The sequence below is a fragment of the Falco peregrinus genome, chromosome Z (assembly GCF_023634155.1).
Source record: "Falco peregrinus isolate bFalPer1 chromosome Z, bFalPer1.pri, whole genome shotgun sequence".
NCBI classification, from domain to species: domain Eukaryota; kingdom Metazoa; phylum Chordata; class Aves; order Falconiformes; family Falconidae; genus Falco; species Falco peregrinus.
Window position 1 is genome coordinate 53,617,054 of NC_073739.1, and position 25,645 is coordinate 53,642,698.

Sequence of the window (25,645 nt, forward strand, 5' to 3'; positions counted from 1 at the left end):
TGTATACATCTTTTTTTATTATTTATAAGGTAAAGCCCAAGTCCTGTAGTCCAGTCTCAAAACTAGTAGCATGTTAGTCAGCCAGTTTATTCTGTTATTTTCCGGTTTTCTTGTCATATGTGAAGAGGTATATGTGACATCTTATACTGTGAATTCATTCCCAGATGTTTGTACACTGTAGGTAAAAACCTAAAAGATCACGCCCAGTGTCTCCTTCAGTATGTATCTAAAACAATGCAGGGCAGTGTTGCCTCAATATGGGGCACTGGGCTGCTCTTTAGTTAACATGTTTGCGTATATGCCTCAAAAATTTCTGACTAGGTAGTCACAGGCAGTGCAGATATGCTTTATTCCTGGTCAAATAATTGATTTTATTTAATAATTTATTTAGCGTATAATGCACTAACATATTGAGAACATCTTCTGTTTATTTTGAGATTACTATGTTTATGTTCTAAATTATTACTAGAAATCTGAGCTGAATTCATACTAATTACTTTTGAAAATACTGAAAATTTGACCTGCAAACATCTTTCATAAGTTACCTTATTCACCTCCATTCGCTAAAAAAAGTAAGAGGGGATATTCTTTGCTGAGAGGTCGTTATGTAAATTTGATTGCTTTCCAACCCATATGATGTAGATGAATTGCTTGCTGGTCAGATGATAAAGATGTATATTACATATGACACTCCTCTTCCCAGTGCTGAAGGAAATGTGGTCCAGATTCTTTCTTTTCACCTTAGATTAAATAAATAGCACTTAACAGTAAAGGTAAAAATGCTTGTGTTTCTAAATGAAACAAACAGTGCTTGCCTGCTTCAAAATTCTATCGGCCTTCAATTTCAGAGGATGGGAGAGCATTACTGTGACGAAACTAAACTGGAAGAAAATGGAAGAAAAATGTTACAAAGTAAAACCACTTGCTTTATTGGTAATTAGGAATTTAACTATGTAATCAAAAAAGTAATGCTTTGGCTGGAGAGGGACCAAGCCCTAATATTGGAAGGATCAGGTTATTATGTTTATACTTAAGCACAGCACCGGAATGATGTGTACTTTTGCAGGTGGCAGAATACCAATTGGGTGCTAGTTTGTTGTTCATACATATAAGAAGAAAACACAATCAGGCTTGAAAAAAAGTCATCAACAGTTTTGTAAAACTTTCAGTATCTAGTCTATTAAATTACTAGCTTAGAAATAACAAGATATTAATACTATTAACATACTAAGATATGTTAAACTTAGTCCCACAAATTGCTAAGATTATGAACACAAATACTGCTTTTTTAAAAGAACAAAAGTTTTGGAGGGCAGAAGTTATGTGGAAATTAAAAGAAATCAGATTCATTCAGAGCTGAAAACCATTTAAGAACACCTTTTGAACTGTTAGTAACACACACAGTGATAGAAGTCAAGGGAATAACATCAAAACCACAAGAAACATTTTCATGGCCTTCATCATGCTTCCAAGCATTTCATTTATTCTTCATTCCTCTAAAAAGTCCCATCTCATTTCCTCTTGAGGGAGGAGCTGCCACGCACTCTGCCTCAGCTACTGTAGGAAAAGCAGTATGCAAATGGTGAGCCAAAACCTGAACCATCACACTCCTTTGCTCAGGAGATCTCTGCTAGGTTATGCAGGATAACTTTTCAGTCCCAGCTCCAGAGGACTCTAATGAAAGTTAGAAATAGTCAGGAAAATTAGTCAGTAACTGTTATAGAAGTTAATTGAGTCTAGGGTATTAGTAAAAAGATAAGCTAGTGGGACTCGGTTTCCTAAACAGGAATGCTGGGGTATTCTAAGACATCTCTATCAGGCAGCCAAGAAAATCTCATGATCATAGAATGATCTCAAGAAAGAAACAGTCATTCTCTGAACGTTACATAAATAAATTTTATAACACATGTAAAAATATGTAAGCATGAAGCAGTTTTCTGACTGGCCAAATAGTAATTATTAATCTAAGGGATAGATCCTTATAGCTCACACTAATTAATTTTGCACATGTTCATTGTCTAATAAATCCTACTGTAATAGATTACAGGTCATTTTTCATTTCCATTAAAGTGGACTCACAGCTGTTGTAGCCCTGGGAGGAGTTGGTAGAAGTGGTGTAGTAGTGATGGCTTGATGCAGTAGGGGCAGTATGGAGTTTCCAGCTTGTGTTTTGTGGCTGGACTACTCACAGAAAGTGAACATAGTGTCGGTGAACTGCCTCATTTAGGCTTATCTGTGTGTTTTTATTTTTTATAATATACAGCAACCTTGCATAGGGAGCTGCTGATTTTTACTGGCATTAAGCAAAGGGCATGAGTCACAAAACATAGTTGCATATATGTGTTGTTGAAACAGTTTTAAAGTCTCTAATGTTACAGCCAGGGAAAGTAAAACAATATGTGATTAATTGCGACTTCTCAGTATGAGATGACCTTTCATGCAGCCACTGCTGTAGCAGGCATAAGCAAGTACCATCTGTTATGTATTTTGTATTTACCCAACTGTATGTATACCTCAGCCATAGAGGTAAAAATAAGTAGTAGAGCCTGGAGTCTTCTTACTGGTGAAGGATAAGGAGTGTGTGACAAGCTTCAGTAACTCCATCCCGTAACATGAAGAAAACAGGAAATAAGCAGTGATTCTAGGAACATATAGTTATGTGTATAAATCAGAGATCATTAAAATTTCAAATATGCCTGAATTGGACTCTCATTTATGACGCAAGGAGATAAAAAATAGAATCTCTTCATGTTGTATCTGGATGATATGCAGTTGCTTCCCTGAGCCACACTAATATCATGTGTTGGCCTGGCATCAAAGTGAAAGAAGAGAAACAACATTATTTTTCTTCTGGAAAACTTTTTCAGGACCATTTGGAGTTTATTTAGTTAACAGGGCGCTGAATTGTTTGAACATGTGCACTTAGTAATAGAGAAAGACAACATTATTTATTCCCCTTCGTCCCAGTCTTTTTGAGATTTCTGACAGTTCTTTCATTCTCTGTTATGCTGGAACCTGTCACTTGCCAAACTGAAAAGATAAAAGATGGATAGCATACCCTTGCCTTTCTGAAGAGAAAGCCTTAGATTTGAAAAGTTTATGGTTTAAATTCCTGATGGAAATTTCAGATGCATAAATACAAAATGCTTTATGTAATATGATATATGTCACAATGTGTCCCAAAGTAATAATTCTCTGTCAAAAGCAAAATATTTCAAGAGTAAACAATGGGATCATATGATTTGTAATCAATATAAATACAACAAGTAAGTAGTCCTTAGCTAAAAGTTTCCTCGTACTTTCTTCTCTTTCTCTTTTGAAGTCTATTGATCCTGGTCAGCAGTTCACATGGGAACACTCTAACCTGGAAGTAAACAAACCAAAGAATAGATATGCAAATGTAATTGCATATGACCATTCTCGCGTTCTACTGTCAGCAATAGAAGGTAAGGAGAGTTTTAAACTTAAACTAATTAAATCCTTGCATCTAGTACGTATTTACCTACAGATACCTTTGCATAGTACTATAAAGAAGTGTTAATAAAAGTACTTCCAGTGAATTTCTATAATGACAATCCTTTTTGGATGTTCTTTCTCAGTAATTCATTATGAAAATGCCTTAAAACTGACACAGGTTCACATGTAGCACTGAATGCATTGAGTTCCTGTGTGTATGCCAATGTGTTATTTAAAGTAAATTATTTTTACTGTTTACTTATACTAATTCTAAAAAGCAAATATAGCAATAACCGTGCATGAATCGACAGCTTTGTTAATGAATGACATTATCAGCATATCTGTTTATTGAGTTTCAGTTGCCAAATCCTTAATGTGGGAGAAAAAATAAGTTCAACTTCATGTTCTCAGGGAGAATTTTGAGAACACTGTGTTAAAACTTCCATTTTTTCCTTTTCCATTTACTATCGGAATGTTAAACAATAGTATTTAAACAAATGCCCGTATGCAGACACTGTTGGAACCACAGTATTCCACTGCCAAAACATTGGCAGAGCGGTATAATGAGAACTCTTCATTACATTTTTTTGGCAAAAAGCTTTCCAAAAAATTAAACATCTTAGACTTCTAACTTAAGTGAACTGTCCAATGTGATCAGCCCTGTGTATTGTGTCTCTTTTGCCAAGGGCTAAAGCAATGGGAGGTATTGGTTTTCACTCAGAGGATTCCTTTTCCTACCAGTTCTGCCTTACCATTAATCTGCTTCCTAGGATGAAGACAGATTTTCAGTTTATTCTGTACTGTTGACAGTCGGGTATTAATGATGGCCAGAATATAATCAATTATAATTTAAGTAAAACAATTTAAGTTACAATAAAAATTGTCTTTAGCAACTCTGACAGGGCTTCAATATCATACATAAGATGTAGGGAACTGTATTCAAGGTCATAACTATTTCAGTCCTAACATTCTAAACTGCAGAATGTTTTCATTTACTATTATAAACAGGTTCTTATCTTTGGCTACTCCAGACTGAGGACACTGGCTACAGGAAGGACGATATTTATAGGTGTAATCTATTTTAATATTAGCTGCTTGCAGAATAAAAAGGCAATCCCACTGTTTGAAGTTTAGATCTTCCATTATTTATTGCAGCTGCATACTGTGGGCTTTGATAACATAGATAAGAGCTTCTCAAATGTATTAGAAAATGTAAATGATTGCCTTGAAGAATTTGCATGTGATAATCTGCTTATGTTTATTCCACCTCTGAAGCTCATACAGCAGTTCTGACAAGACTTTTTGTAGCATTGCTTAGAATTTTTCACATTACCTTGTAGAAGAATATAGCCATATAGAATGGTTGAACTAGCTATCTCAGTATTGAAGAGAGGTTATTTTAATTATCCTTATATGTAATTCAAGAAGAATACCCCTTTCTGTGACAGTGGACCAGACAAGAGAACTAAATGTCAGGAAAGTCCAGGAACAGCAATTGGACAGCTGTTCTGAATTGTTATGTAAAGTTCTTTGGAACAAAATGTGTAGCTCAGAAATAGGTCTGTATTACAGAAGACTCAAGATTTTCATAGGATTTGTTTGGAGAAAGAGTTGTGTAATGGGGGGAAGCAGGAGAGGAAATCATCTAGTTGCAAGTAAATGTATTTGTTAATTTATAAGTTAGACATCTCGGCTTAAAAAGTTCTTCCAGGTTGCCCTTCATGTAAATGACCCATGAAATTTGGTTCCATTACAGAAAGTGAACACATTCAGAGAATGGGAAGAAAAATTAAGAGGAAAAACAGAAAACAACAGTCACGGGAATTGAAAGTATCAAATTACACAGTATATTAGACTACTTCTTTAAAATATAAGATAATAAAAATATGAAAAAGGTATACATTGTACCTGTAGGAAAGGACTAAGTATTTTAAGGAGCATGGACAACATGCTGTTAAACTGTGGTTTGATTCCCATTTTTAAGCAGAAAATACTAACTACAATGACGCTAAAAATTCTAACCCTAAAGTAGTCAGTGTCTTTAAAAAAGTAAAAATATTACAGCCCTTTGAAATACCAGTGTTAGGTCTAATGCCACAAATGGGATTTTGACCTATCCGTCGATTTGCCTGTTTTTAAGTATTTTCGCAGTGTTCAGTTTATTGTGAAAAAAAGCAACATAAATCAAATATTAAATGCCTTTTTATTTTATGATGATTTTTCTTGAAAACAGTTGTAAATCATTATTTCTTTATCCTGTTAAGTATTTTTCCCCCCTGGGATGTTACATGATTGTGTTTCTGAAATTCTGTGTGTGTACCTTCATAAGTACAATACACTGGGCATGGCATTTGGTAATAAATGCTTCTCTTTCAAGTTTTATGTAATATTCCTACAATGAAAATATGCACTCTGCCTAGCAGTTTAATGAGTTGACAGCTGTGTTTGTTTTCTTGCTACCACAGAAATCAATACTTTGAATATCGTTTAAAAAAAATAAAATTCTCCTTTACCTATAATCCTATACAAGTTGATGAGGATGTAAATTTGGACTACATTACATTTTGTTACAGCTATATGTAGAATATTTGGTTGGATTTTACATACAGGGCTTATCTGGTATTCTTTGACAGCCATAAGAAGACTGATGTTGTCAGTGAGTTTTCAACAGTAACTGTGCTCTTTCTAAGACGCAGAGCGCCATTCTGGACCTAGTCACCTGATCCCTTTTAAGGGCCAAATATATATGAACAAGAAACTAAGCTTCTGCCAAACTAATCCTACACTGGTGATCACTTTGCCTCTTGATGTGTTGCACAAACGTGGAACACTGTTAATGACCTACTCTAGAGTGGGGAGCCAGGTCGCTTTTGTTCAGTTGCCCCTCTCTGACTATAGCCAATATGAATTGATTCATAGAAATTCTTCAGAAGCATGTAGTAGAAATTTGAAATTACTTCTTTGCACCCTCTGATTACATAAAGTTGTTAAAAATTACATTATCCTTGGAACACAAGGTTTAGTAACACTTTCAAAGTGTTTATTTTAGTAACTTTTACAACTCCTGTTAGATGTTCCAACTTGGTTTTGAATGCCCACTACATTCCTGGCCTCTGTAATTGTATATAGCATAGACTTCCACAATGTAATTGCTCACTTTGTAAGAAGTACTCTTTATGTTATTAAACTCACCATTGTGTTATTTTTATTACATTAGATGTTCCTTTGGAAGGAAAACTGAGATTAGATGTGGTAATTTGAATTTCCACTTGAAGGGAAACACTATTTTGCAAAATTTTGTTCCCATGTTCTTGAACTCTCATTGCTCATGTTGTGCTGTCTTTGGATGTGTCTGAGAGGGACATTTGGAATTTCACAGTATAATGAAAGAATGTTATAACGTGGTGCAGTTTATCATCTGCGTCTACATGGTATTGAAAGCAGAATTTACCAATTAAAAGAGAAATGTATCAAGTTAAAACATCTAGGTCTGCAATCTTAATCCTCTAAGAAGTAAATAAAATACTGGGGAAAAAATGATTAAAAATTCTACATTGTAAAAAGTCTTGTCTGTTCTTTTAGGAGACATCCAAGACTAAAAGTCTGCCATATGTAGCATGGATTTGCATAATGCTAGTGTTAAAAAAAAATTACAGATATTTATATTATATTTCAGCAGTGTAACTTTTGTCTGATGGGAAATTTAGTAGCTAATATTCTTGTTTATCTGATTGCCGGTTACTGGTCTATTACCATTGAGTATGTAGGCCATCATCTTTAGATTTGAAAAGTATTCTTATCAGTATAAATTCTTTAACAGTCATGGACTGTACAAATTCTGTGTGCTCTCTAGTTGCGTTGCAATCTGCTAACAGTATACAGTTACACACTTAGAGTAATTGTATGCCCTGTCCCCCTGCAAGCCTGGACTGCCTTAAAAACAACGGAAGTGTTTCAGTGATGAGGGTGATAGGGTACAGAAATATCAGTGAAGTAGACTTCATGGTGTAGAAGTCTCTATGAAGTAGACTTCATATAGAAGACTTCATGGTGGCTGTCTCAACGCCACAAAGAAGTTGTAGGGGTATCATTTTGGCCTACGGATCTACCATGCTGTTACAGATGTAACATAACAACAAAAATGATGTCATTCTTGATACCCTTGAAATCAGCTCAGAACAATACTGTCTTTATCCTGTATACGTATCTACACTGTCCATTGGGGAAAGCTTCAGCAAAACATCAGTGGCATTGCTCTTGAATAGGTAATGAAGGTTTGGCACACCACAATTTCCTGTGCACTGTCATATTGAAACTGTTTTTTTCAGGAATAGTCAAACCAGAAATCATATAATTTCATATTAGTAGAGGCACTCATCAACCCCTTTTAGTACATCCTTTAGAGATCTACATTAGTATTTCTATGCAAAAAAAGACTCCGTTGATAGATAGCTTGATGTTACTCAGTCTCAAAGAGTTGGAGAATCACTATATGACATTTCAGACAGCTGTAATCAGAGAATGATGACTTCATGTTGGATTCCAATATCGCTTTGAACTATCATGTAACATACTGCGATGTCGGTGCATTGTGACCAGTGTTCTGGCACAATGCTGTTATCACTGTCTCTGAGGAACTGCACTGATTAATGTTTACTTTCATTCTGTACCTTTTCTTAATACCAGCCAACTTCTAAAGCAAAAAAAAAAAATCCCAAGCTTCGTTTCTTCTTCCTAAGAGAACTCCTCCTCTTTCCCAGCCCCTTTTTCTGCTACCCACCTTCAAGTTTCCCATTTTGCCTGCAGATATATGGCTCTTAGTTCTTAGTTTACATCTGTAATTTCACCTTTATTAGATTTTTTTCACCTTTTCCTTTCAAAACTTTGTCTTCTGTCCTCTGCACAGTCCCTTTCTTTGTCCTGCTTAATTCTGCATCTTCTACCCATCTCTTTTGACATTGCCTTCTTTCCATAATTCTCTATAATTCAGCATTTCACTCTGAGATATCTTTCATCTTTTCCCTCTTCATCAGACTCTCCTAGTGCTAACAGTCCATCGACAATCCAGCAACCTGTAGGTGGTTTTTTTCTGTCTTTTTTTTTTTACCTTCTTATCTTACATTGTTAGGGTCATATGTAGTGAATTTTCCTCAGTCTTTGTAAAAAAGGTTTCATTTTACAAACGTTCATTACTACAATATCTTCATTGATCTTGTGCTGCTTCATTTTTCAGTTAGTTTGTACAGTACAATTTGTGCTTAGACCATTTGAATTTGATAAAATCCTTAACTATATATATATTATGTTACAATAACTTCCACATAAACAGTTTCTACTGGCACCTAGTAGCTGCCTTAGTTCATTTTTGCTCTGACGTAGTTCAAAACATCAGTCATTGATTTAAACCAATAGTATAGCTTCATCAGCATTCTGAGTTCATCACTGCATTTCCAACTTGTTTACAAGCATGACAGAATTTAATCCTATTACTACACACTCTTTTTGTGACTAACAGCACATCTCTTAGGGAAGCAGCACAGAAACAAAGGTTTATGGTTTAATTTGTTTTAAATAGAAAAGCTGTTCAGTACTTAGCCTTTGTAAAGGTTTGAAATAATTTCATGATTTGATTTGAGTTTGTGAATAAAATGTGAAGTCTAATTAAAACTGTTTAAGATTATAACTGTCTTCAGGAAATCAAGAGAATAATTCTGAGGTCTACGCTATTAGCCTTGTGGATCTGAGTCTAAGTTGCAGCAAGCTGTACTCCCATCACAGTTCATGAGTAGTCTCAGCATATATCAGAAGCTATAGAGTTATTTTTCTTTAATCTTTTGCACTTTAATTGTGGTATTGGCTAATCTTGTTTCATTGCTTATTCACTCTTACTCTGTAAAATCTGGATTGCTTTGTGTTCTTGCAATATTTTAAAATGAGATGTCTTTTATGCTCAAATACTCATCTGATTCTTCACCCATTGTGCTCAATTCCTGCCTGGCAGAATAAGGAGACTGCAGTCTTTGGTCATTCATCACCATAGCTGAAAAGGCTACGAGAAAATAGTGATGGCAGAATTCCAGTCTGGAAGCTTAATCTTTAGCTGACTTTTTGTGGTGAAACTGTTTATCTCTTCATGAAACTTGTAAAAGTCATGTTATGCTGCATGGATTAACCTAAATTTACACTTCAGGTACGCCATCCTAAATCTGCGGTAAACCCCACTGATGCCAACAGGCTTAGTTAAAGTTCATATGAATATTACTGAAGACAGAATTTCATTTCTTTGTCCCCTTCTTGACCCGTCTTTTTACAGAACAACTGACTTAACTATTAAGCCCAAATTTAAGTAGTGATGGCAATTGCTGCTGTGCTTGTGGGTATGTTGCCTTCAAGCTATGGCAGCTAACAAAGGTTTGCAGAATTTCATTGTACTGCAATCAAACTAGTTGTCATTTGATTGTTTTTGCACTATTAGACTTGACAGAGGATTGTGCAGCTTTCTCAGGTCAGAATGAGGTTGTGGCCAGGAAAACCACTGGAGAAAGTGACATTTTAATATTTAGATTTATTTGCCTTTGATAATTCTTTCTGCTTGGTCAGTGTAGATATTTGCAGATGTTCGGGCTTTGGGTATGTTATTTTTAAACTGCACACAATTCATTAGGCCTCTTACGATAAGGCATCTCCCCTAGACAGCTTTAAGTTTATGCGCTGTGGGGACATAGCTGATGAAAAAAACTGGTATGGCAAAGTGCAAGGTGGAAAGTAAGAATGGGAAAATGGAATTACAGAATACAAAAGGATTTTGCAACAGGATGTGAAACTGAGGTCATGCGTGAAAACAGTGATGAAAAGAGACTCAGTGTGAGAAATGGATATGATACTTGAAGGGACTATGAGACTGGATGGAGAACAAAGAAAACACCTAATGGATGGATACTTTAGGTGAGACAATGGAGGTGACCACTGTGAATCCTTTTGTTCTCTTGATCTCAGTAGAGATAAAACCCTATAGAGCACTGTATTCTGCTAGAGATAAACCCTTGATGAAAAGGTCTCAATGCAATTTCTTGGAGTAGCACCTAGTTTTTCCCAAAACGACATTACTTAAGTCAATAACAGTTGCTTCGGTCTGTGGTAAATGGACTTCCCTGTCCACGTCCCAGCCACATCCTTTTCAAGTGCAGTGAGGCTGATTTGCCTTGTAAAAGTTTGGGGTTTTTTTCTGGCTAAAGAATATACAAGATATGTTGTGTCCTCTTGATAAAAGGCAAATGGAGGAATAGAGTGGAAATTACCATTTTAACCTAGCTGGGAAGAAATCCTCTTTGCAAATATTAGTAATTAGTAGTTCTTTCTTACTTGCATCTGTGATCAAGTAAGGTATAACCTGGAAGCTTTTCTTCATTGTAATTTAAAGAATTAGAATGTATTTAATTTAAAATTTATTTATTTTAATATGATTTATCAATAAATTTTATACAATTAAGTAGAAAGATTATTTACAATTTTAGTCATTCTGGATTTTTTTTTACATCAGGTACTAGGATTGTCTGCTAACATTTTTAAAGATCATTCTTCAGTGCACAGTTTGCAATATTTCTCATGCTTAATTTTCATGCTGAGTTTGTGCAGTATCAGCTCCAGAGGACAGCTTTCCCAAAAGATCATTTAACCACTTTACAAAGAGTTTTCTTTTTCATTTTTTTCCTCAGGCTTTTATTTATAACATATGTTTCAAAGTGTGATACCAGTCATCATAATATAATTCTAATTTATGCAGAAAACATTTCTTTACCAGCTTTCTCAGTTCCTTTGGTAATAGCACCCAGTTGGTGTAGATTTCTCTTGTTGGCTTCATTTTTCTTTCTCATCTTTTTTGTGCAAAAATGTTTTATTATCTTGATAAAGGAAGAAAATACAGCATTATGCCTAGCAGTTTTATTTTCTAAGTCATTAATTCCAATAAGAAGTATCATGTAAAAAATTTCAAGTCTACAAGAACGAGGCTTTTGAATTCCAATATCTGCCTTTCATGGAGGGAAAACATCCTTTTCAGCTATTGACTATGCAGGTTTTAAAGTGTTTATTTTATTTTATTTTTCTTCCAGAAGAGACTTTTGTTCACCTCTAATCATAGTCAAGCAATATTCCTGTGTCCATCCATGCATCTTGCCCGAGGAGTGTCATTTGCTACCTCTTTTTTGCCCCTGAAGTTACAAATTCTTTCTTTCCTCAAAATATTTTGGCATATTTTTCCTCTAATTGTACAGAAAGTCAAATCAAGTTAAAATTTGTGTTTAAATATAATTTGAACATAGAGCTAAGAAAATCTATTGAGCTTTCTTGGGCATAAAGGCAAAAGTTTATGCCAGACTACAGCTGCACTAACCCATATGCTGAGTCATTTCCAGATTAGATTGGTTCTTAACTAGTGTCACAGTTAATCAGTGTGTTTGTTCATGACGTAAGTACATGGTGGAATGAAACACTAAGCTTACCCAGAGTGAGTGTAGAAACTCTTCAAATTGTGGCTAAAATCAAGCAAACAAACAAAAAAAATGTAAAGATGTCCCTCTATTTTCGATTTGAATTCAAATTATTTTGAAAAGACAGGAGTATGCAGCCTCAGTAATTCCTGGTTTGGGATCGCTAGCAGGAGATGATACATCAGAATGGTTTTGGAGGTTCAGGATGGGATGGAAAACTTGAGAAACCTTTTTTAGAACATATTTGAAAATGTATTATGTTTCATAGCCAAAGAAATTCAACTCTGTTTCTTTGTGGAGTGAAATTAGCCACAGCTTTAGAATAAGCCAGGGAGCCTGTATAACCTTACTCTCTTGAAAATGTTTGTGGAACCTGCAACGTATCCTGAGGTTGTAGACTTGGGCATGGCAGATTGGCTGTGTTAACATAAATCATTCATTTCTGCTCAAAGAAGTAACTTCTGTTAATTACTTTAACAGATCTTTTATATCATTTTATTATGATACAGTCAGTATTTAAGCTAACTCTTCTGGGGAATGCTTGCATGTTCAACACTCTAGTGGGAAACACTGCTTTGCCATCCCACCAGCACTGAGATCTCACATAGGTATCTTTTTCTTCTTCAAGTCATCAGCTAAAAAAAAACAGCAGTGACATAAAAACTGATGCCTGCCATGCTTTATCTTCCAATATGCACATAGCCTGAGTTAAAAGCTGGGCACTGCACCGCTGAATCCAGGAGGGATGGGACTGAGACAGATATGTCCATGTTTAGCCCTTTCTGTGAACATAGCTACCTTAGTAGTCCAGACTGGTAACATGATCTTCACTACAGCCAGTACTCGTCCTTGACCTTGGCAGCATGTTATGGTCCAATTCTTGCTAGTAGACATGGCACTGCATACCCTCAGTTAAATAGATTCAGTTAGGAGCTGGCTCCCTTCCATGTGGCTTACAGCATGGACATGTGTCCAGTAGACACACCGAAGGTCCCTCTGTAAGTCTTGTCCAAAATACCTGACCCTTGAGCAATTGACATTTTTGGTCCAATGTGCCCACAGGTCTTGGATTCCATCTTCTTTTTGTGCATTTATTTTTTATTCAGACTTGCAGAGGCCTTTATTTCATGCACACACCATTTAGCAAATTCCACTGTTTCTTAAAGCTGACTTACATAATGTCTTTTGCTAAAATAAAGCTTATAGTTAGCTTCCCATTTAATGGAAAAAACAAACGAGGCAGCAATATTAATAGTTTTAACAATGTTCTGTATTAAACAAACAAACAAACAAACAAACAAAAAAAAACGCAACAAAAAACCGCAGTGAGCTCAACAAGAGCGTTAAATGGGTTCTACTTACAGCATCCGATGGAGCGGCTTCCCTGTCTGGCCCAGGCAGAGGCTGCCATACCAGTGAGTGACCGCAGGCAGTGTCACAACAGCTCTTAAATGCTGCTGCTTCCACTCCCAGGTCTATCCATCTGCTACAGATTTTCAGGCTTCTTTATACTTCTTTATCAGACTAAGTCCTTTGTTTCAAAAGAATGGTTATTCCCAGAGAAGCCATCATACCCCTCAGCTCCAGAAATGGCATACGTTCACTTGCAAGTACCCATGTTCTACTTGACATGCAACAAGCTAAGATTAACTGATCCAGCTGTGTCACAGGATTTTATAGCCCTTGTACAATAGGACAGCACAGAAATGCTGCCCCGCTTTTTTACTCCTCTCATTGCAGGCATACCAGGCAGTGACTACATCAATGCCAACTACATAGATGGATACAGAAAGCAGAATGCTTATATAGCAACACAAGGAGCGCTGCCGGAAACCTTCGGTGACTTCTGGAGAATGATGTGGGAGCAACGGGGTGCAACTGTTGTCATGATGACGAAACTAGAAGAGAGGTCAAGGGTAAGGAAAGCAAATAAAATATTAATAATACTGTACCTGAGTAATCACATAAGTTTTTTTCTTTCCTGCATATATGTTTGTCTGCCTCCTGTATATGCACAAGAACTGATTTTTTTTTTTCAAGGTTGCCACCACTTAGAAGTGTTTATACTATGAAAATCACTTACATAGGAATATTAGTTCCTCTGTGAACCATGTCACACTACTTGTTTTGTTGGGGTTTTGTACTCTGAAAAACTTGAAATCTCTTGATCCATAGTGATATTTTTATTTTTTTTTCCTGTTTCAATCATACTGAAAATATTAGGAGGTGATTGAAAATTCTGCTACCTCTGTAGTATCAAGAATATCCTGTTATGAGGAAGGTAATGTATCTCAACAGCATTCAGTTTTTGGTTTTATGTGGTATAGATTAAACATTACTTAAGATCAGTGAGCATTTGGATTTGCTAAAGAAACAAAAATATTTTTTAGCATGCAATGGGTGCTAGGGAAACTGCAACAGCGTGTGCAGTAATAGAATACAAAATTCTCTGAAGTATTTCAAATTCAATTTTACAGAGTAAAGTAAAATTGGGAAAGTTAAGGACTAAAACATAAGGATGCTATTCTAATAACAGTAAATAAAAGATGTGCTATATGTGAAGGAAATCAAAAGCAATATTTTTTTGTTATATAATAAGGAAAGCAATGGAAAGAGTAGTAACAGACTTACGTGAGGATTTACTGTCAGGTCTTCATTTGATGGCATTCATCAGTTCTAATTGTGAATGTTATTGGGGGTGGGGAGGTCAGTGAAAAAAAAAAAATAAAGGAGAAACATGGTGAGGAAAGAAAAGGGAAAAACCCTCCTCAGTGGCCATTCAGAAAGAGTATGTCCAGTCCTCAGTGCCCTCTCCAATAAAGCAGGTGGTTCGCCCACCATACTTTTTGCACAGTAACTCTTATTTTACATCAAGATGCAGTCAAACTCCTCATGGGTTTTTCCTGCTTATGATATGTTAGCACTGCTGGCGGCAGACATCAACTGGTGAAAGTGCTGTACAGCTGGTTCATTACTGAGCTTTCTGCAGACACATTGATGAGTCCTGTAGTGTAAAACAGAAGGTACAACCAAATGTAAAAATCAGGAAAGGGGAGAAAGAAGGGGTGATTCTAACATCAGTGGCAATTGCTTCCCTTGGGAACCTGCTGTAACAACAGTGTTGGGGTTTTGCAAGTACTGTCCAGGAGCTGAATAACAAGACTGCTACAGGCATTCTGTGGTACGCTGTCCTGGGAGCTTGTGCGAAGGGTGGGGAGCTGCAAGTGGGAGGCAGGCTGCAGAATTACAGCTGGAAGACCCTTAGTAATACGAAAAACTAAGGTACTTAAGGCGCTGTGCAAAAAATGCCATACAGAAGATCGAGAACATGATCATCCAGAAAAGCTTTGTAGTCAGTAAAAAGTATCTTATGGAAGTAACTGGAGAATAGTTGATATTTCAGTAACTCATAGATGAGTTCCATTACAAAATGAATTATTTTTTTTGCCTGTGCAAGCTTGGAACAGGAGGGAATGCACCATAAAGCCTAAGGTGCTTAATGCTGTACTGTGTTTGCATTGATTTGTATTTTTTTCATGTGCTTGGATACATAAAATTGCAATGATCACATAATATGTTGAACCTCTTGCAAACAGTCATCCCCTTCTGGAGGCTTATCAAACTACATTTATATACATACTTATTTATTCTTTCACCATTCCATCACTTCTTAAAAATAATTAGGTTTTTTGCAGTTCAAGCAATGTATAGCATTCTAATTATAAGATCACTTTGCACATGTAAATTCAGCCTACATTAACACCATTGCCTGTGCGTACCTGATGGCAATTAGTACACAGCAGAGGGTAATTTTATCAGAAATTTTCATTTTATCTTCACTACACAGGCCTTGTCTGTTCTAGGCAATGACAGTTGTTTGCAATTAAGTAAATTAAATTTTGGCCATTTCTTCACTAATTACTTCTTATAGAATAAAGTTGCTGCTAAATAGCATCAGTGCTAAGAAAAAATCTGATCCTAATAAGCAGCCCGTTGCAGGAGGTGTATATAAATACTTGAGAGTTTATCTTAATACTGCAGGCCACAGACAGCCACCACAGAAAGATGTTTTGATGTAACTAAATGGAATTCTACTCATTCTTTCCAGTAATTGCTTAGCAGAGTTTTAAGCTAACTCTAGCCTGTGCTGACTGCACCCTGAAAAAACACTGATCAGAATAGTAATCACCTCCAGAAGTGATTAGCATTCAGCAGCAAGACATTCCCTGAGTGTAATGAGAGACCAGACAATCTAGTCAATGGATTGTGCGTGCGTTCAATGCCTATGTTTGCGTATTTTTTTGTGCATAATTTAGCTTATTCTGTGTTCATAGGTCAAGGGAGTTTGATGCACTCAATGCAGAGCATAAGAGACCAGCTATTGAGTACGTAATTCAGCTCAAATCTTAGTCTCTGCAACTCTATGAATATGGCGTATCAGTTACCTCATCAATATCTAATCATATATTAGTTATCTAATACAATATCTACATGTAATGTAATTAATGGTATTGATGATGAGGCAGCAGTGGGAATCCCTGTGTGAGGAAAGAATATGATGGCAACATTTCATCATTTTTATCTCATGCTATCATTTTAAATAGCATATCCTTATAGCAGGAGACCAAGTGAAATTTCAAACATGAAATACAAGCACAGTTACATATCATTAGAGGTGAAGATCTTTGCTAATTTTGTTTTTCTTTTGATTCCGTTTTGATTACTTTTGTGTCTTGGCAGCCTAATCATTATTCCTGCTGCAAGGCATGATCATTTCTCTCTGGGACTTCATCTGCTTTCCATCTCCATGTCATCATTTCTGTTTAGCTTGCATTTTTCATTATGTAGTCCTGCAGCTTGATATCAGCCTTTTTAACCTGGACTGCACAGATAAAGATGAGGATGTTAATTGCATCTGCAGAAACAGAGTTGCTTCATTAGCATGTGTTAGATGTCTGACTAACTTCAGCTTTGAGAATATACATATTTTACAGCTGAGCACGTCAAATGAAGATGTTACAGTGAATTCATTATTCATTTGTTTGCCTAAAAGGAAGCTGCAGGAAAATAGAAGTTCTTTCACTTACAACCTTTCACACTTTGCTGGTTTCATATGAAATGTCATCACCTGAATCTCACTTGACCAAAACCAGACTAGAGAGAGAAAGTCAGTCCCATCATTCAGCCACCACGCACATAATTTATATCAAAAAATATTATAGACACTGGCAGTGTGTGGAACAGTGTTGGTAGCATATTTGTCTCATATATGAGTTTAAATGAAATAAAAGAACAGTATTGAACATTGCAAATTAAAGACTAAAATAAGCAGTTGTGTTACACTAAGGAAAGCTGTAAAGTATTAATGTGCGGTACCTCTTCCCCACTGTCTTCCACTCCAAACCCAACCCTGTTGCAATTTTCATTTTTTTTTTAATCCTCTGAATTGATTGAATGTTCTGAGAACTAGTGTGCTGTAGTGAATGGCGTGAATGATCAGATGAAGACAGAGAATCAAACTTCATAGCAAAAGATAATATTACCTCAAACAGGGAACATTTAGTCCTGTCTCGTTTCGGAGTAGGATACTGTTGTACATTGTCCGCTTGAAAGAAAATTCAATCCTTTCCTCTTTGCTATGTAATTCCTTATCTTGAATACACTTACTGTGCTGTTTTAGAATTGATAGAAAATACTTACCTCCCTCCTTAACCCCATTGGCTACATTTTGTATATTGGGCCCATAGTGCCTAGTATTAGTCTTCTGTCAAAAAACCCCAATAAGGTCAAAGCTAAATTACAATATAACGACCATAGACATTACTAAAATATAAGCCAGATTCTGAACTTACATAATGATGAGGAAAGCTTTTTCATACTGATGCTATCAGCTTCATTCAAATTTGCTAATGACTAAGTGAATACACAGGAAAACTACATTTATGGCATTCTGTTAGCCTGATTTTTTTTTGTCTGTCATTTGACTGTCAGAAAGTGGATATCTGTATTATAACCCAAGAATATATAAAAATGTAAGCCAAGAATAATCATCTTAGTTTGTCAGGGTTCAACATCTTGAATTCTGAGTTTTCATTGGGAAGGAGGATGTAGAAACAAACCCAGTAGAAAGGTCATATATCCTGTCTCAGATTTTGTTGCTTAGTATTGGAATAGGTGGGACTATTTGCATGGGTCCTGTATCAGTTCCATTAGACCATCTAAGGATAGTTAAGAGTCTGTGGACTTAACTTCTCTCAACTGGTCACTAATACCTGAGAGAGTCAGGAACACTGGCGCAGTCCCAAGAAAAGCCAGGCAGACTTTTCCTGTGGTTGCTGCATTGCTAAATAAGTACTTCTGTCGTTCCAAGTGTCATGCAACAGGTCTGAATCTTCCCAAGTCAAAACACTGCATCTGTGTCTTTCAACTCATTTTTTTTATAATTTATAGACTATGCCATGTGTTAGAAAGATTGGGTTACAGTAGAAATATCAAGTAGATGAAGATGTGTGTCTTGAAAGTGAAAATCAGGGTAAAATAATTGTTGGGGTTCTGTTTTGTTTGGTGGGTAAGTTTGTTTGGGTTTTTGTTAAGGAGTACATATTAAATTAAATCAGCAAAGCTTTTTCCAGAGTCAAGTAGTACAAACCCCAAAATCATTTGAATAAGCACAGTGGAAAGTGCAATTGTACCTTGGGACTCTTTTGTAAGAATAGCTTTGAAACAAACTTTTGTCCACCAAAGATTTCTAAGTCTTGCTATAGGAATGAAAAGATAAAGGCAGGTCTGGGGAGAACCTTGAATTCTTCTACTCCAAATGCACAAATTTCTGACATTTTTAGTGAATCTTGGTTTGTTGATGGCAGAGTGATGGCACTGATATTTAATGTAGCTGACCTCGTATCTAAGACAAAGCACTGGTACATGCACAACAGTAAGTAATAAGCAAAGAAAACGAAGAACATTATTTTCTTGTCTATATGAAATGCATTAAGATATTCCAGAAAAATACAGGCTGTGCAGCAGAGTTTAATGTGATTAAGGTAGTTTTACATTTGTTGTGCAGGGCTTCAACAACAAAATTAATATCTTTCCTCCCAAGTATCTTTTGACAGGTAATACTGGGGCTATTACCTGTCAACATATTGGATCAAAAATAAGTGACAATAAGACATCTTCACTAATATGAGTAGAAAAGTCATCAATACATTCATTTAACAATTTTGACAGGTTGTATCAATATACTCCCAAGAGCAGCTGTACTCTATTGTATTTAGACAAAATGTAATTGATCTGTGCATAAAAGCTGCACTGATGTTTAGTATTGGGCAGCACAGGTATTTTTAAACATAGGGAATTATAAGGGGTTTTTTTCCAGCAACTAGAAAAATATGTGTATCTTTATCTGGTAAGAAGTAAGTTAACATCTCTCCCAGCAGACACATTAGCATATAGAATGTGTGCTGCAATGGCATTCTTCCATACTGAGTTGTATTTTGTTACTAAAGAAGAATTAAACGTGCAGTTTTGTCATTGTTCATTCCCTAATTTTAATGGCAAACCAGTAATTTCTGTGTCAATGATGTACTCTCACAGTTTTATTTCACTTCTTTAGTGCTCAGCATGCTAAGATATGAGTCAGAAGAAGAATGAATGAGAGAGCTGGGGGAAAAAAACCCAAACAAACAAAAACCAAACAACCAAAACCCAGAAAAATCCAAAGTCAACTAGACCATGCATTCACCAGATTTACAAAAATAAAAATAAAAATGTGTAGGTTTGTACTGGGGCTTTTTCACTGTAACAGAAAGCAATGGCCACAGTCCCAAGAATTTCTACACCATTTTAGGAGCTGAAGTCACCAGTTGCCATGTCAGAATTGTAAAACTCTAACCATATAGTGATTCATTATCGAAGGATTCTCAGAAGTGCAGGGGCAGGGTCATGCTTAATACATGTAAGAATTGGATCCTAGTTGTATACCAGCGAAGACTGCACACAAATAAAGCTTAAAGTTTATTTTTCTAGTCACGTTACAGGTAGAAGCACTGTGCCTCGGCTAAAACTCAGACTGTTATGTCACCCAGCAAAATAGCTGTGGAAATGCTGTAATTTGAGCAGGGATAATTTTGTGTGAAAAGAAATGCTGTAACACCACTACATAGGCTGAAAGTAGTTTTGGCATGCCATGTCTGGTTGTTTCAGCTTATACGCGTTTGCAGTTGAGGACATACAGAATGAATGCCCCATGTGAAAAGATGTTGCTAAATTACAGATAATCTGGAAGAGAACAGTGATCAGATGTTGGAGAAGTGATGTATGGGGAAAGACAGAAAGAATTGTATTTGGTTTATATATAAAGAGAGCAAAGGAAAATGTAACAGTCTTCAAGATGTGAAAGGCTGTTAAAAATTTCATGGCAATCAACTATTTTCCCCGCCTGTGGGGCTCTAGGAGGAAAAAATAAACTTTGCAGCAAAGCTGATTAATGTTAAACTGTTAAAGAACTTCCAAAATACAATGTCATGAATGGAGTAAACTCCATAGGATATTTTGTGGTGTCTCTTCCACTGTAAGCTCTCAAGAACTGTTTATACCAGAATTTTACCTGGAATGATGTGGCAATACCTGGTACTGCCACAGGTATTTTTCAAGGCATGCATCCAGTTTTTTATGTTGTGGTTCTCTGCCCATAAAATAAGCGATTTCTGGTCAAAACTATATTGTAACATTAATTTGACCTTATTTGCTTAGTTCATTTGCTTTGTACTTGGGGTAAGACATACATTACTCCCTCATATAATTCTCTTAGTACAGACAGAGGGAATATGCCATATTTAAAGACTGGTCACTGACATTTTGAGTTAGAAGTTTTCCTTGCAAAATCAAAAATTCTGTACTTTTTTTTTTTTTAAATGCAATGACTAGTTCATTTTTAGTTTAGCATTCCAACTTATTACTTCAGTGCGGGGAGTTCTTTCAATGCGTTTCAGGCTTGAAAAAGTCACTAAACAAATTCAGTACTGTTTATTGAAAGTAACCCCACATTTCCTTGTTTAGCAGATCCTAGTGAAAGACTCTTGACCACTTCTCCTTTATGGTGAAAAATACATCTGGAAAATTCAAGTTCTTCAGACAGGTGTCTCTGAAAGAGAATATTATGATTTACATTTTCCATCAGTTACAAAGCTGGATACAGCTGGCTACTGAAAGGCACATGTTGGTAATAGGTCTTTCTGGTTAATATCACATTTCAAGAATTTTATCCATGTATTAAAGTAGCAATAGAAAGCTTACTGTCACTCAAAGTTCCATTCAAAAATCAAAATCCAAACTGAAACCTCTAAAGTTCCCCAGAATGTTCACCAGTGTACCATTTCTCTTTTTCATGTGATTTCATCCATTCACTTCTGGATTTCTGGACAACCAATACCATAAGAATAATAGAATTTTTTTCTGATGTTTCACTCTTGATTCCTCCAGCCCCTGCCCCCTTCCCTCCCCCCCCCCCCCCAACCCCACCCCCCCCACTTTCTTACATAATATTCGTATCAACTAAGAGATAACTCTCTTGTATGGACAATACAAAATCTTCATTAGAGCACTTGAAAGTAATCTAAATTCTTCAGTGTGTTCTTCATACTGCAATGCAATATCTTGTTCAGTGAAAGGATTATTCAGGCTGTACACAGTGATTGGCCCTGAGTACAAGAAGAGAATGAAGAAAAAAGTAGTCAGCCCGTTCACTTTTCCCCTGGGTTGCATTTGTAGAAACTTTTTCAAGTCCTTTCTGGAAAATCCTGCTGTACTTAACTATTTGACTGACTTATCCTTCAAAATGAATTCACTAAGATTCGTCTTTCCCTGCTGTTAGGAAGAGTTCAAAAAGGGTATTTCACATTGATGTCAGCAATATAGTTTTGAAATGTTCTTGGCTGTTATATATGAAGATGAAAGACAAGGTAGAGAACACATTTCAAATATGCCCAAAATTCCATTTAATATTGGTTTCCTTTTGTTTTAATAACCGTACCACACTCTGTTATAAGGACCAGAATGGAAAAAGTTTGGGGGTTATCTTTTTAATTAGCAATTCTCTTTCATTATTAACTGTTAGCCTATTAATGATACACCAGAAATTTCAGAAAGTGTGTAATAAGGATCAATTTACAGACTTACTAGAGTACTAAAGGTTGTTATTAAATGATTAGTCTAAAGTTCATTTGTCTCCAAATCCTGCTTGGAACTTCTTGTTCAAGGCTACTGTACTTAAAACCTTAGAAATATATTGTGCTGCAGAAGGGCTTATTTTCTACCTAGTTTTCAAACTCCAAATACTCAGTTCAGATGAGCTTCAACAGTCATAGAATCATTGAATCATTTAGGTTGGAAAAGACTCTTTAGATCATCTAGCCTAACCGCTAACCTATTACTGCCAAGTCCACCATAAACCATGTCCCTGTGCACTATGTCTACATGTCCTTTTAAGTACTTCAAGGGATGGTGATACAACCACCTCCCTGGGCAGCCTGTTCCAGTGCTTGACAACCCTTTCAGTGAAGAATTTTTTCCTAATACCCAGTCTAAACTTCTCCTGGTGCAACTTGAAGCCATTTCCTCTTATCCTATCACTTGTTACCTAGCAAAAGAGACTGACACCCACATCGCTACAACCTGAATTCAGGTAGTTGTAGAGGAGATAAGGTCTCCCCTCAGCCTCCCTTTCTCCAGGCTAAACAGCAATGCCTTTGCCTTTACGTAGGCACAGGTACATATCTATTATAAATCATTAGAGACCAGTGGGCACAAATGTTCTTTTTTCTATAGTAAAAGATGGATCCAAAGAATCAAAATTTTCAGAAGTGGTTAGTTGTTTTGGGAATACATTTGGTGAGACTTAGAAGGGTCTGTCTATCTGGGGCTTGGCGCTCAGTTTTTTTCAGAACTTAGAAGCCTATTAAATTCTGTGCCTCTCTGAAAGCAAAATTAAAATTTTAAACTGTTCTATTTGTAGCTTTATTTCTGAATAGGAGTTTATATTTTTAATCTGTCATTTATAGTTAGACCAAAGAGAATGAGTGACACTTAAACTAATCTTGATCAAATAAGTCCTAAAAAATGTGGGTCTGTATTCTGATTTTTTTAAAAAAAATCTTTGCAGGATCATCTCAGATACTAGTGTCAGTGCCTACAATCTGTAGACTGAAATCAGCATAATCTTTAAGTGGCAATTGTGCATTGTTGCAAAAAACAAAATGTCTTCAGAGTAGCAACTGCTTGGAGGCAGAACAATAGATGGAATGTCTGAGGCACTAAACTAGCCTGATAGGGTTTGAGGCAGTTTCCATCACCAACAACTGGCACAACCTTTTTTTATTTCATAATTATTATTCCACATCATTGTAGAGATTTTTGAAGGGAGACCATCTGAAAATGTTAGAAAATTTTGTCTGCAAAAGACTTTTATTATTAAGAAAGCCAGAGCAAGAAGTTTGTTACATACTGCTGTTATTTCCTATTCCAGATTGATCATAATTCATATGCTGTTCTTACAGCAAGGAATGCACTACATGAATCTGCCTCTTACTAATTTGCTGTCTCTTTCCTGGTCTGCGTTTTGTCCTTATAATCTCAGATGGCCTGTAACAGCTGGCTCATGTGTTAAAAATCACCCAAAGGGACTTTTCAGCCTGAATGATGTAACTTTATACTGGAAAATTATTTCTCTAGCCTTGAATGTCAGGAATCTTTGTATTCATATGTTCATATGGAGAAACACTTCCTTCATCTCTGTTGATGCATGGCAGTGCTGTCTCTAGTGTCTGTGACTTGTTGAACTGTGAATACCTACATATATTGTTAGGAACTCTGTAGCTACTTGAACCCCTCAAGTCTGAAATGGTCTCAAGTTTCTAATTTTTAATGGAAAAGAAAGCATTTGCATTTTCTTACAGCTTTACTTTCAGTGAATGCTTGTACTTCCACGAAGAGCAAGGATTTGCATTGTCTGAGTGGAAGAAATACAGAGAAAGAAAATGTGTGTATGTTTGACAGGCAGGTTGAGAGAATGTGTCTATCATTAGTCATGTCTTCTAGCTATGTCTACTATATGGTATTTAAAAGACTTCATCCTACATTTAGTATTCCTCGGAGAGCTGCTCTGATCTCAGATGTAGTGGTTTTGGCAGTATGCAATGTAGTATCATGAGAAAGTGAAAGCAGTAGTAAAACGTATGCTTGTCATTACTTGTAATTGAATTTATTTAAAAAAAAAACCAAAAACAAACGTTCTTTGAAATCACCAGTGAGTGTTTTTGTGTTCATGTGTCTGTTTCGTTCATCTTGCCATCTTTAGTGACAGGCAAGAGAACATTAGAGAATTATTGGTGAAAGGTGTTTTCTGTAACCGCGAACAGTTAGTGACACAGAAAAGCTCTCACTGAGTGAAGGTGAATATAGTCTGCAGAGGGAAAAAATCAACCCTTGGACCTGGGAGCTGGGTGGATAAAAGGAAGGTGAGGGGGACTGAAATTCACCAAAGGTATATTACAAACTAACTCTGAAAACAAATAAACCTTGTAATTCTATTTCTGAAGGAGGTCACCTTATCATTACCATACCTTACCATGTTGAAGTTGTCTGTTTTCCAAAAAATGTACAGAAGTGAGGAAAAAATTGCCCATACTACAGGGAAATAAAAAAGAGCTAAAAGCACGAAAACATTTGGCAAATAATTTCAAAATTGTCTTGTTGACATTTAGTGTTAAATTATGGATGACTCAAGTAGTTTATGATTTTAATTTTTCCTGAAAAAAATATTAATATGTAACTTCTGAAAAATAAACTTACTTTAAGTCCTGAAAGCTGGGATCTTAAAATGGGACAAAACATTTAACAAAAACTCTGTCTCAGGAAATAGTGTCTTAACAATGGACTTACATTATTTGATTCTCTGCTGCTGCTGAGGTCCAATAGAAAACATCGTTCTGATGTCTCACAAAGATAAATTGGATTCTAAATTGTTAGGAGTATTGGGAATGTAAGGTTTATGATCACAGAGCAGAAGAGTGTAGGAGCAGGTAAGGGCTCATCTCTGAAGAAGACCTCTTGTTCTGAGAAAAATCAGGAGGCAAAAGAAGTAAAAGATGTCAGCTTACGTTTCATGTACTCTTCCAGAGGGTCAAATCCACATCAATTCGAAATCAGGTTTTCTTTCTAAAAATTTTATATTTCTTTTCATCTATTTCCACTTTCAAATAATATATACACTGCTCTACAGACCGTTTAAATCTTTGAACAGTTAGTGTCTGCTTCCAGCATCAGTCCTCTGCATCAGCTAGCTCTCACAGAAAGTATTTTTAAAAATATATAAATTATTGGAGTTTATGTTAGATAAACTTAATAAATGGAAAAAAAATAAACCTCCTAAAATATTCACCTACAAGAGTAGGCACATAATTTTCTCCCAGATTGACTGAAAAGGAACAATTTTCTACAGGCTTCTAAATCTGAGTACATGCTTAACATTAGATTGCTATACAAAATGAAAATAAAAAAGTATTTTCTGTTCTTTGCAAAGATGGTGGTTATTATGTTCTTAATTTCCATTTAATGTTTTTGTTAAATATTTATTTATCTCTATTACATTTGGAATTTGATTTTATGAAGTGTTTCTAGTGAGAAAACTGGTTAATTTTTTA

General features: G+C 35.9%; 1 protein-coding gene across 10 annotated transcripts in view; it reads left to right on the top strand.

The window, feature by feature from the left end:
• Window positions 1–25,645, top strand: part of PTPRD (protein tyrosine phosphatase receptor type D) — a 380,554-nt gene that overhangs the window by 314,161 nt on the left and 40,748 nt on the right. For all 10 annotated transcript variants that reach the window (XM_027792790.2, XM_055791311.1, XM_055791313.1 and 7 more), the window contains 2 exons: window positions 3,323–3,446; window positions 13,686–13,861. In XM_027792790.2, the coding sequence (XP_027648591.1) occupies window positions 3,323–3,446; window positions 13,686–13,861 (300 nt within the window). The remainder of the gene's footprint in view (window positions 1–3,322; window positions 3,447–13,685; window positions 13,862–25,645) is intronic.